The 19,559-nt window shown below is 45.5% G+C and overlaps 1 protein-coding gene across 1 annotated transcript in view; it reads left to right on the top strand.

Moving 5' to 3' along the window:
- Positions 1 to 19,559, top strand: part of ATP8A2 (ATPase phospholipid transporting 8A2) — a 1,320,460-nt gene that overhangs the window by 451,639 nt on the left and 849,262 nt on the right. Inside the window, exon 14 of the mRNA XM_063951698.1 lies at positions 9,739 to 9,827. Coding sequence (XP_063807768.1) covers positions 9,739 to 9,827 — 89 coding nt within the window. The remainder of the gene's footprint in view (positions 1 to 9,738; positions 9,828 to 19,559) is intronic.

Genomic DNA, 19,559 nt, shown 5'->3' with positions numbered 1-19,559 from the left:
CCCCGCACTCCCAGGTCCCAGACTCTGCATTACCTGTGCCACTGATCACGCCGCGTCCCCACACGGGCGCACAGCACCGCGAGCAACCGCACTGGCAACGGACGAACCCCAGAACCCGCAGAGGTGAGAGACCGGTTCGTGACAGTACCCCCTCTTCTAAGGGTGGTCTCCGAACACCTTTGAACCTTATCAGGATTTTTGGAGAAGTATTTCTGTACCAGTCTTGGAGCATGAACATCTTCAGAAAAAACCTAGGATCTCTCCTCCGGACCGTAACCCTTCCAGTCGACCAAAAACTGTAAACGTCCATATCGGGAGCGTGAGTCCACAATCTCTTTAACTTCAAATTCCTCATCTTGCAAAGAGTGAACTTTAGGAGATTTGGACTGGGTAGTACGGAATTTATTGAGAATCAAAGGTTTCAATAAAGATGTATGAAAGGCGTTAGGAATTCTCAAAGACGGTGGCAACTTGACTTTGTATGACACAGGATTGAGTACCTTTACAATGGGAAATGGACCAATAAACTTGGGAGCAAATTTCTTAGAAGGAACTTTGAACCTGAGATTGCGCGTAGAAATCCAAACTTGGTCTCCCACCTTGTAATTCGGTACAGCTTTATGTTTTCTATCTGCAAAAGATTTATAACGAGCGGAAGTTTTGACCAACGACTTACGCACACAACTCCAGATTCTAGATAGACGTTGAAGCTCTTGATCTGCTGCTGGAACCTCTAGGGCTGGCAATGGATGGAACTCTGGCACACGAGGATGAAAGCCGAAGTTAATATAAAAGGGCGTAGATTCTGAAGACGAATGGAAGAGATTATTATGAGCAAATTCTGCCAATGGAAGGTAGTCGACCCAGTCATCCTGTGAGGACGATATATATAGCCGGAGAAATGTTTCAAGGTCTTGGTTTACTCTCTCAGTTTGTCCATCTGTCTGAGGATGATATGCAGAAGAAAAATTCAACTTGACATTTAAAGATGAACAAAGCGACCTCCAGAACTTGGCCACAAACTGTGTTCCCCGATCAGAGATGATCTCTCGAGGAAGGCCATGCAACTTGAAGATTTCAGAGATGAACAATCTGGCTAGTAAAGGGGCTGATGGTAATCCAGTTAATGGAATGAAATGTGCCATTTTCGAAAATCGATCCACTATCACCCAAATGGTATTTCGCCCTTTTGATGGAGGTAGATCGGTCACGAAATCCATTGAGATATGAGTCCATGGTTGTTTGGGTATGGATAATGGATGTAATAAACCTGGTGGAGAACTTCTTGGACTCTTATGTTGGGCACATTTAGGACATGCTGCTATAAACTCTTGGACATCGGCTTTGAGACGTGGCCACAAATAAGACTGTTGAATAAATTTGAGAGTCTTTAGAACCCCAGGATGACCCATGAAGGAAGAGGAGTGAGCCCAGGGAAGCAGCTGTTTTCGAAGCTTTGTGGCGACAAAGGTCTTGCCAGGCGGAGGAACTGGAGAGGTTCGAGTCATTAAAAAGGACATAGGATTCACAATGGCTTGATTCGTGGTAGCATCATTTAATTCAGAAGAAGCAAAGGACCGAGAAAGGGCATCTGCCTTTTTGTTCTGAGACCCTGGACGATAGGTGAGCTTGAAATTGAATCGTGTGAAGAAAAGCGCCCATCTAGCTTGTCGTGGATTCAAGCACTGAGCTGACTGCAGATATAGAAGATTCTTATGATCAGTATAAACTGTAATGCGATGTTGTGCTCCTTCTAGAAGGTATCTCCACTCCTCAAATGCCAACTTGATGGCAAGTAATTCTTGCTCACCGATTGCATAATTACGTTCGGCCGGGAGGAACTTATGGGAGAAATATCCGCAGGGATGGACCTTTTTATCTTCAAAGACTTGTGACAACACAGCTCCAACTGCTTCTGTAGATGCATCCACCTCTAGTAGAAAGGGACGATTCAAATCAGGCTGTCGAAGAATGGGGGCTGACACAAAGGCTTGCTTTAAATCAGAGAAGGCTTTGATTGCTTCAGAAGACCAGTTCGTAGGATTTGCTCCCTTGCGAGTTAGGGCTGTAATGGGAGCAGCTAACGTAGAATAATTCTTAATGAATCTCCTATAGAAATTAGCAAAGCCAAGAAATCGCTGAATCCCCTTGAGAGTTGTAGGAGTGGACCAATCTCGGATAGCTTGTACCTTACCGGGATCCATACATAGCTCTGATCCAGAAATGATGTAACCAAGGAACGGTATGGAAGATACTTCAAAAGTGCACTTCTCTAACTTACAATAAAGTTGATTTTTCCTCAGACGTGTCAGTACCTCTTTAACTTGGTGACGGTGAGACTTTAGATCCTTAGAGAATATTAGGATATCATCCAGGTACACTACTAGACACTTGTAGAGAAGATCACGAAAAAGTTCATTCACATAGCTTTGAAAAACTGCAGGTGCATTACAAAGACCAAAAGGCATTACAAGGTATTCGTAATGCCCATCCCGGGTATTAAAAGCAGTCTTCCACTCGTCCCCTGCCCGGATGCAGATTAAATTGTAGGCCCCTCGGAGATCCAATTTTGTAAACACAGTAGCTCCCTTTACCCAATCAAATAATTCTGGAATTAAGGGTAATGGGTACTTGTTTTTCACAGTGATCTCATTGAGTCCACGGTAATCTATGCATGGTCGTAACCCACCGTCCTTCTTCTTAACGAAAAAGAATCCGGCTCCTGCAGGTGAAGAAGATGGTCTGATAAATCCTTTGGTTAGATTTTCCTGTATATAATCAGACATAGCTTGCGTCTCTGGGATGGATAGCGGATAAATTCGTCCCCTAGGAGGGGTTTTGCCCGGAACCAGGACGATTGGGCAGTCCCATTCGCGATGAGGAGGTAGAGAGTCTGCTGCTTGTTTACTGAAAACATCCGCAAAGGATTGATACACCGGAGGTAGGTCGGGAAGGCTAATTGACCGGAGAGGTACAATTGAGGCTAAACAGTCCTTGGTACAAGATTTACCCCACGAAAGGACTTCCATGGTTTGCCAATTAAGTTGAGGATTATGTTTCTGCAGCCAAGGTAAACCAAGTATCATATCTTGAGAGGCTTTGGGAATCACGTAGAAGGAGATGTATTCGTAATGGAGCACACCAACTTTCATCTTGAGACATACGGTTCGATGAGTAATTATACCATCTGGAATTCGACTTCCATCCACTGCTGTAACAGCAACTGCTGCTTCCAGAGGCATGGTTTGAACTTTAAACCGTAAGACAAAGGCTGAGGAGATTAAGTTCTCGGCTGCCCCGGAATCTAGGAGAGCTGAAACTTTCACTGTAGAACTTGGAACTTCTAATTGAATAGACAAGGTTGGCTCTTTCCCAGAACGTGATTCTAAAGTAACTCCTAGCTTAACCTCTCTTGAATAAGCTAGGAGCGAGAGTTTCCTGGTCGGAGTTTGCAGAATTTAACTAAATGTTCGGAGGACCCACAGTACATGCAGAGGTTACCCTGTCGACGACGAAGTCGTTCCTCCTCTGTGAGGCGAGAGCGCCCAATCTGCATAGGTTCTTCTGTCGTTACCGGAGACTGTGATGAAGAATCTTGTCGAGGCCTAGGATGATAACGTGGACTGGATCGCTCTGCCCTGGATTTCTCTAAACATCGCTCCCTGTAGCGTAGGTCAAGTTTGTTACAGAGAGAAATCAATTCATCCAGTTTAGTTGGCACATCCCGGATAGTTAAATCATCCTTGATTCTCTCTGAAAGTCCATTCCAAAACGCGGCGATCAGGGCCTCCTCATTCCTGTTTAACTCAGAAGACAACGTGCGAAACTGAATAATATATTGACTGACAGGACGTAAACCTTGACGTAGACGGAGAATCTCTAAAGATGCTGAGGTGGTCCTGCCTGGTTCGTCAAAGATTCTCCGGAAGGATGATGCGAACTCCTTGTAATTAGAGAGGATAGGATCACCTCTTTCCCATAATGGTGATGCCCACTCCAGAGCCTGACCGGAGAGGAGGGCAATAATATATGCAACCTTAGAACGAGCTGATGGGAAACTGGCGGACATCAGTTCGAACTGGATCTCGCATTGATTCAGGAATCCTCTGCAAAGTTTTGGAGTTCCGTCAAACTTACTCGGAGAGGGTAACTGCAAGCGGGACGTAGGCAGCGTCACAGGAGAAGCTGTAGTGGTAACTGGGACAACCGGAGTTGGAATCTGGACTTGAGACGTTTTAATAGCCATATGAAGAGTCTCTAAACGGTCTGCCATAGTTTGCATAAACTGCACTATTTGTGTCTGTATAGACTCCTGGTTTTCCAGACGGGAAAGGATATCTGACGTAGCACCGCCTCCTGCGAATTGGTCACTTGACGGATCCATGTGGCCAGTGCTTACTGTCAGGTCCGGGTGTTTTTGTGAATCCGTTAACCCTGGACCAACCACAGGTGTAGGTGCTGGGGTATGAAGAAAGCAGGGAGGACGAAGAAAGTTCCGTTTCATATATTTATTGAAAATAACAATTCAGTAAATGTTAAATGACAAGTTGTTAATCATCATATTGTACTGACGTATTGCATGAATGGTAAAAATAATATGCAGGATAAATCTTAAAGAAAAAATAAAAGAAATGTTCATGGAACTGCGTTTAAAACAGACTTGAATGAATGTTGAATTGTCCAAATATAAACAAGCTTTGATGCTAAACTGTAGAATGTGTTTAACTGGGTAATGCAGACATGAAGAAATAACTGTAAGGATTTGCAATGAAGTTTTGAGAGTTAACTGAGAGACTGTGAAGAATTATCCTTGTTATGGCAACATAGAAAATAAAAGTACTGAATTGGGTTACTTGCGAGTTCCGGAGATCACTGTGAAAACTGTAGCAGATGACAAGGTGATGAACGGGTTAAATGCAGAGTAGAACAAACGAACAGGTGAGGGTAGTGGAATCCTCCAAACTTTGTATGGTTGAAGGCAGGCAGACAAGGTAACCTCATGCAAGACTCTGGGAATCCAACTGTCTCCAGTTGGTGTGCAATTAACTGACAGCACAGCGGAGAGCCGGTGGATCTTTAGCAGTGAAGGCTGCAGACGGACCTCTGGGAACGGAGGCGATATCTGGACCACGGGAATCACACAGGAATGCACGGAGAGAGCTCAGAGCTAGAGCACAGCGTTGATACAACAAAGCACAGGCCCAGAGTAACATAATCCCAGCCTACTTAAAGGCAGCACAAGCACGGGATTGGCTTACACCTGCCCACAGGTGTTTTCACAAGTGCTCTGTATTACCTATTTGGTCTCCAACATGGCCGCCTCCTATACAGCAGACACACCGCAGTGCCTTAGGCCATTTGGTCCCCGCACTCCCAGTTCCCAGACTCTGCATTACCTGTGCCACTGATCACGCCGCGTCCCCACACGGGCGCACAGCACCGCGAGCAACCGCACTGGCAACGGACGAACCCCAGAACCCGCAGAGGTGAGAGACCGGTTCGTGACACATCCCCAAGATACCTCATTATGGTATGCAAATATTCCAAAATATGGAAAACTCAGAAATCCAAATTACTTCTGGTCCCAGGCATTTTGCATATGGGTGACCCAACCTGTACTGTGTTTCACAACTACAAATGTGTAACTATAATTATTAAAGTGGTCAAATTTGCTTGTGTGGTATCATCAACAGTGCGGAGGTATGAAGGCTTCTATATAGTGCAGTCTGGCAGGACCTCTGTGCTGTGACAGCTCTACTACAAGATGTACAGACTCTGAAAGTCCACCATACTGTACCTGCTAGCAGCCACATTAATGATACTTGTAGGAGACATGGTCCTAAAGGTTCTCAAGGGCAGACTAGATATGGAGAAGACCAGTGAGTGATGAGCATGAGTCTAGGGGACCAGTCAAAGCATCCAAACCAATGAAAGACAGACACGAAAATGACTTACATTTTCGGCTGTTCAGCATCTTCATCTGTGTTATTGCATACTTATTAAGGTGGAGATGTAAAGCTTGGGGAGATATCAAGCACCAAGCAATTAGCTTCTAACTGCTGTGGTACAGGCTGTGTTTGCAATGTGATAGTTAGTGGTTGGTGATAGTTACTGATTGGTTGGTACTTTATCTCTCTCAAAGCTTTGTTAAATTTTGGCCTAAAATGTATTTACGGAAGTGCAAATGTACTGTGCGAAGAACATCATGGAGCCCATTTTGTATGTTCTTCCAACTGGAAAGTGCAGAACTTGCTTGAATGCACTGCGTATATGCACTACAATATAGCACATCTACTCTGTGCATACAGACTGAGATGTCTCCTCGTGACAGCTCTCTACTCTGGTGTAGCCCAAATACAAGAAAAAGTAAAACGTTTTCCCCCAGTATACCAAAAGGTATCCGCAATAAGACTTGAACACTGCATAATAATAGAATATGCGTATATATTTGCAAAGATACGGTTAAACCACTAGGCCTCAGCACGGCTTCTCTGATAGGAATTCAATTATTTTATATTGAAAATTAGTACACAAACATGAGTGAGATAAGCATTAACTATAAAAGGTAATATGACAAAACCCTTATTTACATACATTGGCTTATTTATATATATATATATATATATATATATATATATAGAGTAGGCAATCAGATAATCAGAATGCCTCCTTTTCATATGTAAGGACGTTATCTCAGTCATTAGAGAGGGGGCCTGGACTGCACACCCTAGCTTCTTATAATGGGCAGTACGGAAGGTGTAATGTCTTCCCGCAACACCGACTAGCCCTTTTATCAACACTCATACTATTGCTGCATTGTAATTATCGGGAGAAATAGTGTTACTCGTTTGGAACTTTCCATACGGATACAAAATATTTCAGTGTATTACCCCAGAACTAATTTATGGACTGTTTTCCTTTTTTCAGTGCCATATTAAATTGTAATTTTTCAATTTGTATCTAATTATAAAGAAAATGTCTTTTATAATTTCCGAGTCTCTGCAATTACAGAGACATATTATATATACATATTATATTATATTATAATAAGACTTGAGTGTCCCCAGTGCTGTGTTTGTTCCCATGACCAAAAAAGAAACTACAGATGTGTCCTCATACATCTAGCCTCAGGAGCTGCGCTGGCTGGGAGCTACTCTTCAAGTACAAAAGCTTCACCGCTGTGCGATGCTTTTATACTTGTGCAGGGAAGGAAGGGGGGGGGGGGGGGGCGGCCAGACATGCGGGGCGGACTAGCCCTGTGCAGGGCGTCCCCCCGCTTGTCAGGGAGGATGATCGTAGCTGTGCTAAATTTAGCACAGCTATGATCAACTCGGAATGACCCCCATCTTTCCTTCAATGTTTGATAGTGACTTGATTTTAGTCCCCTTTTTAACAAAGAGGTGACTCTGGAGTTTGGGTCCTGTTGCCCTGTGTGTCTCCCTTCATCCCCCCCCCCCACCCCCTCTTCTCCTCTTTTCATGCATTAGTTTATGACATTTGTATCGACAGCAATACTGTTAATGTCTCAAGAGATTTCTCTGAGATTCTTCACTTATGGCAAACTACACTCTATTTACTTTGATTATGGATGGACTGACATTACTCAGGGCCAAAACTAGGATTTTCGTCACCCGGGGCAAGGCAATAGTTTGCGCCCCCCAAACAAAAAACAACAACAGTAAAACAAACTCTGTCAGACTAAAATATCATATTACCAGGAAATTTGAAAAAGGTGATACTATTGGACAAGGGGGGTAATTCCAAGTTGATCGCAGCAGGAATTTTGTTAGAAGTTGGGCAAAACCATGTGCACTGCAGGGGGGACAAATATAACATGTGCAGAGAGAGTTAGATTTGGGTGGGTTATTTTGTTTCTGTGCAGGGTAAATACTGGCTGCTTTATTTTTACACTGCAAATTAGATTGCAGATTGAACACACCACACCCAAATCTAACTCTCTCTGCACATGTTAAATCTGCCTCCCCTGCAGTGCACATGGTTTTGCCCAACTACTAACAAAATTCCTGCTGCGATCAACTTGGAATTACCCCCAATATTCCCCTATGTGTCTCAAATGCCCTACAGTATGCGTCACATGCCCTGCCAGCGTGTTCAACTACATGCTCCACTGTGTGTCCCCATACATTGCACTATATCATAACACTTTGTCACTGCACTACATTCCCCTATCCACTGCACTACATCACTATACTACATCCCCTACACGCTGAACTACATCACTACACTACATGCCCCTATGCACTGCACTACATACCATATATGCTACACTACATCACTACACTACATCCCCTTATATGCTACACCACGTCAGTGCACTACATGCCCCTATATACTGCAATACATTACTACACTACATGCCCAAAATAGGTACACTACATCACTACATTACATCCCCCTATAAGCTACACCAAATCCCTCCATCTGGGAGGCAAAGCGGAGCTTTATACTGCTAACTGAGAGCACAGTGCCCTTCTATAGCTTGTATAGTGCACTGCACACTAGTCGCAGCACTGTGTGGCAAAGAAGAGAGTTTAAGACAGCAGCCGGCATAGAAGAGATCCCAGGTACTGGAGCTCATCCGCACAGCATTGGAGCCAGCTGTGGGCAGACAGGTGGGTCAGAGACATTGCCAAGGGTGCTGTCTGCTGCAGCACTGCCGGTAAAAAAAAAAACCCCTGTTCCTCTGTAACTTCTTGGCGCCCCCTTAGCGCCACCCCCCCCCCCCACCCCCCCCACCCCCCTTAGTTACGGCCCTGCATTACTATTTTATTGTGTTGTGTTGTAACATATCCACTGTATTTGTTTTAATAGGAAAATTAGATGCTTGCCTATTGCTAGGCATATGTATTATATTTGTGCACACTGTATAATGTATATTTGTGGTGCTTTACGCAATAAAAACATTTTTTGGAAAAAAAGAGACAAAAAAGCCTGTTTTGTTGGCAAAAATGGGTGTTTTCATTTTTTGTGTTTAGCAGTGTGCTCTGTATACTGGTGTTACTTATTGCTTAGTAGCTACAAATACAGTATTCCTGTATTGGGGCAATAAGTTTTTTTTTCATTTCTATGTGTCCTGGGTTCTGTTTTATGTTCAGTCAGACTGGCTCATGACAGTGCTGCCCTCAATTGGCAGAAAGGCTTCATTACAGTGATTTTTCTTTTCTTTTTTTTTCCCCCCAGTGCTTAAATGCTGAATATTTAGCATTTATAGCGTTACTACAAATGTATTCTATTTTCACACAAAGCTACTGTACACTCCGGAATACAATTTGATCCTATATAATAGGCAAAGCCGTGTTGTATCTCAGTCAGCTGTCAGTTAACTTTATTGACACATTGCACTGAGTAGCGTATTCATTATTTCTCTCCAACCTTGCTGAAATTATTGGTGCTGGAGTTGTATGGGGTCTCAGACGTGGGACAACAGCTGTTCTGACAGTGGTAGGATGGAAGGTGGATTCATCTGCAAAATGTTTTTCAGTAAACATTTTACATTTTGAATATTTTCTCGTACACTGCTTCCAGCACTCATCTCTTTATTACTGTGTGTAGCAGCGCTCCTCACAGTAACTGTAAGAAAAAGTGTGTGCTGATTATGTATGTGTGCGTGACATTGCCACTGGGTATCAGTCTCCCAAGGATCATGTATCTGTATTTAAAATATTGAACTATATTAACAAACAAAAAAATTGATACAGATTTCTGCTTACTCCTTAGGTAAAATACTTGTTCTCAGACAAAACTGGAACTTTAACTTGCAATATAATGCACTTCAAGAAATGCAGCATTGGTGGCATTACCTATGGGTAAGTATATCAACACACAGTTTAAATCAGACTGATATGTCTATGTAGGAAGCTGGCATGAGTGTTTATAGAAACGTCTGTAAGTTAGGACACTGGATAACCATCTTCCTTGGCCTTCTGCTGGTCTTTGATACTCTTCTCCTCCAATTCCTCTACTCCTTCTCTGTGAGTCTTTACTCTCTCTCTAACTGCCCCTTCTCTGTCTCTTCCTTTGGTTCCACCTCTTCTCTCCCTCTACCTGTTGTTGTCCTCCTAGGCCCACTTATATTTTTCTATTACACCTGCTTGCTTGAAGATCTCATTAGGTCTTTATTCCTCCAACGGCCATATTTATTTTGTCTTTCTGCAATCTTTTCTTGGATGTTTCTGTGCTTTCTCAAACTCAATATGTCCAAAAGCAAATTCATTGTATGCCCCCCATACAGGACTCTGTGACCTCCCCTATCTGACCTTTATCTCACCGTTCTCTCCCAATTCATTCCATCCTTAATGCTAATGTCTGCTTCATTTACCACCTCCCCCACTGCTCTGTGGCCCTCATTCCGAGTTGTTCGCTCGCTAGCTGCTTTTAGCAGCATTGCAAACGCTGGCCGCCGCCCTCTGGGAGTGTATCTTAGCTTAGCAGAAGTGCGAATGAAAGATTAGCAGAACTGCTACTAAATAATTCCCTGCAGTTTCTGAGTAGCTCCAGACCTACTCCTAGACTGCGATCACCTCAGTCCGTTTAGTTCCTGGTTTGACATCACAAACACGCCCTGCGTTCGGCCAGCCACTCCCCTGTTTCTCCAGTCACTCCTGCGTTTTTACCTGACACGCCTGCGTTTTTTAGCACACTCCCTGAAAACGGCCAGTTTCCGCCCAGAAACACCCACTTCCTGTCAATCACACTACGATCACTCGAGCGATGAAAAAACGTCGCTTGAGCTTGTGTAAATCTACAAAGTTTTGTGTGAAAGTACTTAGCGCATGCACGCTGCGTACCATGCACATGCGCATTTTTGCCGTTTTTTCACTTGATCGCTGCACTGCGAAAATCGGCAGCGAGCGAACAACTCGGAATGACCACCTGTGTTGGCCTCACTGATCTATCAACTGCTTCATTGGCTCCACATCCACTAAAAAATACAGTTCTAACTCCTTATTCTCACATATAAAGCCTTCAGTCGCTCCTCTCCTTCCTACATCTGCAACCTCCTCTCAGTCCTCACTCTCTGTTGCCCTCTACTCTCCCCCAGTGACCGCCTCCTTACCTCCACTCTGATCACGTCCTCTCACTCCTGTCTTACAACTGCCCAACCCCCTTCTCTGTCCTCATTCCCTCTCTGCCTCTCCGCTCCTCCACTGTCTGCCTCCTCATCTCCACTCTGGTCACTATCTCTCACTCCTGCATCCAACATTTCTCACAATCACCCAACCCCCTGCTCTGGAACTTGCTTCCTTGTCTTACCAGTCTCTGCCAGTATCTACACATTGCAATGAGCCATTAAGATCTATCGCTCTTAAAAGGCATAAAAGCCTATCGCTCTTCCTCCTAACTCATTATGTTATCCCTCTGCCAGGCTGTTAACCAACCAGCCCCGTTCTAGCCACATAACACCCATCTTCTGCTCCCTTCACTGGCTGCCTGTAAGATGGCGAATCATCTTCAAGATTGGTTTACTGAGTTTCAAAGCACTACATGACCAGGGCCCCGGGGTACCTGAAGTAGCTTCTGATTTCATACTGCCCCACTCGATTACTGCGATCTGTAGATGAAGGACTTTTAGCAGTACCTAGAATCTCCCGTAATTCATCTGGGGGTTGAGCTTTTAGTCATGCGGCTCCGACTCTATGGAACTCACTTCCCCGCACAGTGCGAGATGCCTCAACTCTAGAGTAATCCTTCAAAAATATACTCAAGACTTTCCTGTTTACTAAAGCATTTCCATAATGTCCCTTTATTATCTTTATGCTTCTGTATGTTATGAAAAGCTGTTCTCTACTTCATTGTTTCTGTACTATATATTGCTTTGTATCTGTTAAGCGCCTTGAGTCCTATTGGATAAATTGCGCTATATAAATAAAAATGTTATTATTATTAATAACCTATTCTCTATCTCAGTACTGCCTCCTGACTACACTCAGACTGTAGACTTACAAATAGGGCTCCCTTTCCTCCTCTCCTCCTAGCATTATTATCCTTTTTCCCATCCCCCACCCGCAAGTTTCTTTCTATCCATCCTGTCTGTCTGCTTACTTTTTGGGTACAGATGCATTGAATTCTGACTTACATCGTACTCTTTCTCCCCTACCGCATCTTCTGCTCTTGTAGACATAGTGATTTGCTGTTCCCTACCTGTCACCTCTACCTATGTTTGAATGTATAGTTGTGTTAATATCATGTATTGATGAAAATCTATCTTGTTTAATCCCTGTATGTTACTTCAGACACCTTATATGTATAGCCATATAAAGAAAATATAATAGTAATAATAATTATCAAAGGTGAAAAACACTGTGGGTCAAGGTCAGATCCCACTGCCAACAATATGGAGATATTTTGTGCTCATGTAGAGCTGAAAGTATTTGCACCTGAACGTAATGCAGCCTACAAGGGTACACAGTGGCAAAACCTTAGTTTTGTGTAGCTTGTGGTATCTGTTGGGGAGATTGGATCTTAGCAGTAGACAATAGAGTTACACCAGAATTGATCCTCCTTCCCGCGTTTCTCTGCTTTCTAGCAATATCAGTAGCTTCCTCAGAAAAACAAACAAACATTTTTTAAGTGACTAATTGGTTTACATTTCTCTAACGTCCTAGTGGATGCTGGGGACTCCGTAAGGACCATGGGGAATAGACGGGCTCCGCAGGAGACTGGGCACTCTAAGAAAGATTTAGTACTACTAGTGTGCACTGGCTCCTCCCTCTATGCCCCTCCTCCAGACTTCAGTTAGAATCTGTGCCCGGACAGAGCTGGGTGCATTTTAGTGAGCTCTCCTGAGCTTGCTAATAAGAAAGTATTTTAGTTAGGTTTTTTATTTTCAGAGAGCTTCTGCTGGCAACAGACTCTCTGCTACGAGGGACTGAGGGGAGAGAAGCAAACGTACTAACTGCGGCTAGGTTGCGCTTCTTAGGCTACTGGACACCATTAGCTCCAGAGGGATCGAACACAGGAACCTGACCTTGTCGTCCGTTCCCGTAGCCGCGCCGCCGTCCCCCTCGCAGAGCCAGAAGACAGAAGCCGGCGGGTTGAAGCAAGAAGATGTCAGAATCGGCGGCAGAAGACTCCTGTCTTCATATGAGGTAGCGCACAGCACTGCAGCTGTACGTCATTGCACCCACACTAACCCACACACTCTGGTCACTGTAGGGTGCAGGGCGCAGGGGGGGGCGCCCTGGGCAGCAATTAAGTACCTCCTGGCAAAAGCAGCATATATACAGTTGGACACTGTTATATGCATGAGCCCCCGCCATTAATTTTACACAAAATCGCGGGACAGAAGCCCGCCGCTGAGGGGGCGGGGCCTTCTTCCTCAGCACTCACCAGCGCCATTTTCTCTCCACAGCTCCACTGAGAGGAAGCTCCCCAGGCTCTCCCCTGCAGACTCACGGTAGAAAGGGTAAAAAGAGAGGGGAGGCACATAAATTTAGCGCATTAATTATATATATACAGCAGCTACTGGGTAAACACTAAGTTACTGTGTGATTCCTGGGTCATATAGCGCTGGGGTGTGTGCTGGCATACTCTCTCTCTGTCTCTCCAAAAGGCCTTGTGGGGGTCCTATCCTAATATAGAGCATCCCCTGTGTGTGTGGTGTGTCGGTACGCGTGTGTCGACATGTTTGACGAAGAGGGCTATGTGGAGGCAGAGCAAGTGCAGATGAATGACGTGTCTCCGCCGACGGCGCCGACACCTGATTGGATGGATATGTGGAAGGTGTTAAATAATAATGTAAACTCCTTACATAAAAGGTTGGATAAAGCTGATGCCTTGAGACAGTCGGGGTCTCAGCCCATGCCTGATCCTACAGCGCAGAGGCCGTCGGGGTCTCAGAAGCGCCCACTATCCAAAATTGTTGACACAGATATCGACACGGATTCTGACTCCAGTGTCGATGACGATGATGCAAAATTGCAGCCTTAAATGGCTAAAGCCATCCGCTACATGATTATAGCAATGAAGGATGTTTTGCACATATCAGAGGTAAACCCTGTCCCTGACAAGAGGGTTTATATGTATGGGGAGAAAAAGCAAGAAGTAACTTTTCCCCCTTCACATGAGTTAAATGAATTATGTGAAAAAGCGTGGGATTCCCCCGATAAGAAAGTGCTGATTTCCAAAAGGTTACTTATGGCGTACCCTTTCCCGCCAACGGACAGGATGCGCTGGGAATCCTCCCCTAGGGTAGATAAAGCTCTGACACGCTTATCTAAGAAGGTGGCCCTGCCGTCACAGGATACGGCCGCCCTAAAGGATCCTGCAGATAGGAAGCAGGAAAGTATCCTGAAGTCTGTTTATACACATTCAGGTACTCTACTGAGGCCGGCAATTGCGTCGGCCTGGATGTGTAGTGCTGTAGCAGCATGGACAGATAATCTGTCTGAGGAAATGGATACCTTAGACAAGGATACCATTTTACTGACCCTGGGGCATATAAAAGACGCTGTCCTATATATGAGGGATGCCCAGAGGGACATTTGCCTACTGGGCTCTAGAATAAATACAATGTCAATTTCTGCCAGAAGGGTCCTGTGGACTCGGCAATGGACAGGTGAGGCCGACTCCAAAAAGCACATGGAGGTGTTACCTTACAAGGGTGAGGAATTGTTTGGGGACGGTCTCTCGGACCTAGTTTCCACAGCTACGGCTGGGAAGTCAAACTTTTTGCCATATATTCCCTCACAGCCTAAGAAAGCACCGTATTACCAAATGCAGTCCTTTCGATCACAAAGAAGCAAGAAGGTCAGAGGTGCGTCCTTTCTTGCCAGAGGCAGGGGTAGAGGAAAGAAGCTGCACCATACAGCTAGTTCCCAGGAACAGAAGTCCTCCCCGGCTTCCACTAAATCCACCGCATGACGCTGGGGCTCCACAGGAGCCAGGAGCGGTGGGGGCGCGTCTCCGAAATTTCAGCCACCAGTGGGTTCGCTCACAGGTTGATCCCTGGGCTATACAGATTGTGTCTCAGGGATACAAGCTGGAATTCGAAGTGATGCCCCCTCACCGAATCCTCAAATCGGCCCTGCCAGCTTCCCCAATGGAACGGGAAGTAGTGTTAGCGGCAATTCACAAGTTATATCTCCAGCAGGTGGTGTAAAGGTTCCCCTCCTTCAACAAGGAAGAGGATACTATTCCACAATGTTTGTGGTACCGAAACCGGACGGTTCGGTCAGACCCATATTGAATTTAAAGTCCCTGAACATTTATCTGAAAAGATTCAAGTTCAAAATGGAATCGCTCAGAGCGGTCATTGCAAGCCTAGAAGAGGGGGATTTTATGGTGTTTCTGGACATCAAGGATGCTTACTTGCATGTCTCCATTTATCCACCTCATCAGGAGTACCTCAGATTTGTGGTACAGGACTGTCATTACCAATTCCAGACGTTGCCGTTTGGGCTCTCCACGGCACCGAGAATATTTACCAAGGTAATGGCAGAAATGATGGTGCTCCTTCGAAAGCAAGGAGTCACAATTATCCCATACTTGGACGATCTCCTCATAAAGGCGAGGTCCAGAGAGCAGTTGCTAATCAGCATAGCACACTCTCAGGAAGTGTTGCAACAGCACGGCTGGATTCTGAATATCCCAAAGTCGCAGCTGATTCCTACAACGCGTCTGCCTTTTCTGGGCATGATTTTGGACACGGACCAGAAGAAGGTATTTCTCCCAGCGGAGAAGGCTCAAGAGCTCGTGACTCTAGTCAGAGACCTCTTAAGACCGAAACAGGTGTCGGTGCATCGCTGCACGCGAGTCCTGGGAAAGATGGTGGCATCATACGAAGCCATTCCCTTCGGCAGGTTCCATGCGAGGATCTTTCAATGGGATCTGTTGGACAAGTGGTCCGGATCGCATCTTCAGATGCATCGGCTGATCACCCTGTCCCCGAGGGCCAGGGTGTCTCTTCTGTGGTGGCTACAGAGTGCTCACCTTCTCGAGGGCCGCAGGTTTGGCATACAGGACTGGGTCCTGGTGACCACGGATGCGAGCCTCCGAGGGTGGGGGGCAGTCACTCAGGGAAGAAACTTCCAAGGGTTGTGGTCAAGTCAGGAGGCTTGTCTGCACATAAATATCCTGGAACTAAGGGCCCTGAGTCAAGCGGAGCCTCTGCTTCGCAACCAACCGATGCTGATTCAGTCAGACAACATCACCGCAGTGGCTCATGTAAACCGCCAGGGCGGCACAAGAAGCAGAGTGGCGATGGCGGAAGCCACCAGGATTCTTCGTTGGGCGGAGAATCACGTGCAAGCACTGTCAGCAGTGTTCATTCCGGGAGTGGACAACTGGGAAGCAGACTTCCTCAGCAGGCACGACCTCCACCCGGGAGAATGGGGACTTCATCACGAAGTCTTCACACAGATTACAAATCGATGGGAACTGCCACAGGTAGACATGATGGCGTCCCGTCTCAACAAAAAGCTACAAAGGTATTGCGCCAGGTCAAGAGACCCTCAGGCGATAGCTGTGGACGCACTGGTAACACCGTGGGTGTTCCAGTCGGTCTATGTGTTTCCTCCTCTTCCTCTCATACCCAAGGTGCTGAGAATCGTAAGAAGAAGAGGAGTGAGAACAATACTCATTGTTCCGGATTGGCCAAGAAGGACTTGGTACCCGGAACTGCAAGAAATGCTCACAGAGGACCCGTGGCCTCTGCCTCTCAGATAGGACCTGTTGCAACAGGGGCCCTGTCTGTTCCAAGACTTACCGCGGCTGCGTTTGACGGCATGGCGGTTGAACGCAGGATCCTAGCGGAAAAAGGCATTCCGGAGGAAGTTATTCCTACGCTGATAAAGGCTAGGAAGGACGTGACAGCAAGACACTATTACCGTATATGGCGAAAATGTGTTGCCTGGTGTGAGGCCAGGAAGGCCCCTACAGAGGAATTCCAGCTGGGTCGGTTCCTGCACTTTCTACAGTCTGGAGTGACTATGGGCCTGAAGTTGGGGTCCATAAAGGTCCAGATTTCGGCCCTATCCATTTTATTTCAAAAGGAACTGGCTTCTCTTCCTGAAGTTCAGACGTTTGTTAAGGGAGTGCTGCATATTCAGCCCCCTTTTGTGCCACCAGTGGCACCTTGGGATCTCAACGTGGTGTTGGTTTTCCTGAAATCCCACTGGTTTGAGCCACTTAAGACCGTGGAGCTAAAGTATCTCACGTGGAAGGTGGTCATGCTATTGGCCTTAGCTTCGGCTAGGCGTGTGTCAGAATTGGCGGCTTTGTCATGTAAAAGCCCCTATCTGGTTTTCCATATGGACAGGGCAGAATTACGGACTCGTCCGCAATTTCTGCCGAAGGTGGTGTCATCTTTTCATTTGAACCAACCTATTGTGGTGCCTGCGGCTACTCGTGACTTGGAGGATTCCAAGTTGCTTGATGTAGTCAGGGCTTTGAAGATCTATGTAGCCAGGACGGCTGGAGTCAGGAAGATTGACTCGCTGTTTATCCTGTATGCATCCAACAAGCTGGGTGCTCCTGCTCAAAGCAAGCCATTGCTCGCTGGATCTGTAGCACGATTCAGCAGGCTCATTCTGCGGCTGGATTGCCGCATCCAAAATCAGTGAAAGCCCATTCCGCTAGGAAGGTGGGCTCTTCTTGGGCGGCTGCCCGAGGGGTCTCGGCATTACAGCTTTGCCGAGCAGCTACTTGGTCGGGTACAAACACATTTGCTAAGTTCTACAAGTTTGATACCCTGGCTGAGGAGGACCTTGTGTTTGCCCATTCGGTGCTGCAGAGTCATCCGCACTCTCCCGCCCGTTTGGGAGCTTTGGTATAATCCCCATGGTCCTTACGGAGTCCCCAGCATCCACTAGGACGTTAGAGAAAGTAAGATTTTACTCACCGGTAAATCTATTTCTCGTAGTCCGTAGTGGATGCTGGGCGCCCGTCCCAAGTGCGGATTTTCTGCAATACGTGTACATAGTTATTGCTTAATAAAGGGTTATGTTATGTGGGCATCCATTGTTGATGCTCTGTTGTTGTTCATACTGTTGACTGGGTAAGTTTATCACAAGTTATACGGTGTGATTGGTGTGGCTGGTATGAGTCTTACCCTGGATTCCAAAATCCTTTCCTTATAATGCCAGCTTTTCCGAGCACAGTTTCCTTAACTGAGGTCTGGAGGAGGGGCATAGAGGGGGGAGCCAGTGCACACCAGTAGTACAAAATCTTTCTTAGAGTGCCCAGTCTCCTGCGGAGCCCGTCTATTCCCCATGGTCCTTACGGAGTCCCCAGCATCCACTACGGACTACGAGAAATAGAATTACCGGTGAGTAAAATCTTATTTTTTCCCTTATTTAGTGTAGATACATCATAGCCATAGCATAGGCAAATAGTAAATATATAATAGGAATGTCACTTGATAACTTTTGTAGTAAATACAAAAGTCACACTAACCTGTTTGTACACAATGTAATGACGAAAGTGTATATACACAATAGTAAACAATGTAGCCTACAATCAGTGCTTTACAATAGATGATTTATAATAATGTCTTCTAGTATTATGGACAGTTCTTGTCCTCAAATCAACAAAGAAACACTTGAAATTTTCTAGTGAATTCAATAAACTCATAGAAGATTCGCTCACATTTGATTGGGTTCAAAAAGACTTTCTGTAGGACCTCCAATACGGTTTCATTAAAGATCTTTTTTGAAACCTACCAATATGAGTGGAATCAATACATCCCCTTCTCTATAACCATATAACACTTTTTAGTATTTTTCTCCTATATTGAGACAGGTTGAGTATCACCAGCAGAAGGTCTTTGCGATGTAATGAAAGAATTATTCATACTATATTATTGGACTTCTGTACATGTGACTTGATTGCATGTAATATACAGGTTGAGTATCCCATATCCAAATATTCCGAAATACGGAATATTCCGAAATACGGACTTTTTTGAGTGAGATAGTGAAACCTTGGGGGTCATTCCGAGTCGTTCGCTCGGTAATTTTCTTCGCATCGCAGCGTTTTTCTGCTTAGTACGCATGCGCAATGTTCGCACTGCGACTGCGCCAAGTATTTTTGCTATGAAGATAGTTTTTTTACTCACGGCTTTTTCTTCGCTCCGGCGATCGTAATGTGATTGACAGGAAATGGGTGTTACTGGGCGGAAACACAGCGTTTTATGGGCGTGTGGATAAAAACGCTACCGTTTCCGGAAAAAACGCGGGAGTGGCTGGAGAAACGGGGGGGTGTCTGGGCGAACGCTGGGTGTGTTTGTGACGTCAAACCAGGAACGACAAGCACTGAACTGATCGCAGATGCCGAGTAAGTCTGAAGCTACTCTGAAACTGCTAAGTAGTTTGTAATCGCAATATTGCGAATACATCGTTCGCAATTTTAAGAAGCTAAGATTCACTCCCAGTAGGCGGAGGCTTAGCGTGTGTAACTCTGCTAAAATCGCCTTGCGAGCGAACAACTCGGAATGAGGGCCCTTGTTTTTTGATGGCTCAATGTACACAAACTTTGTTTAATACACAAAGTACTTCAAAATATTGTATTAAATTACCTTCAGGCTGTGTGTATAAGGGGTA

The sequence above is a fragment of the Pseudophryne corroboree genome, chromosome 2 (assembly GCF_028390025.1).
Source record: "Pseudophryne corroboree isolate aPseCor3 chromosome 2, aPseCor3.hap2, whole genome shotgun sequence".
NCBI lineage: Eukaryota > Metazoa > Chordata > Amphibia > Anura > Myobatrachidae > Pseudophryne > Pseudophryne corroboree.
Note: the sequence above shows the minus strand (reverse complement) of the source record. Positions and strands in the feature narration are given on the sequence as shown.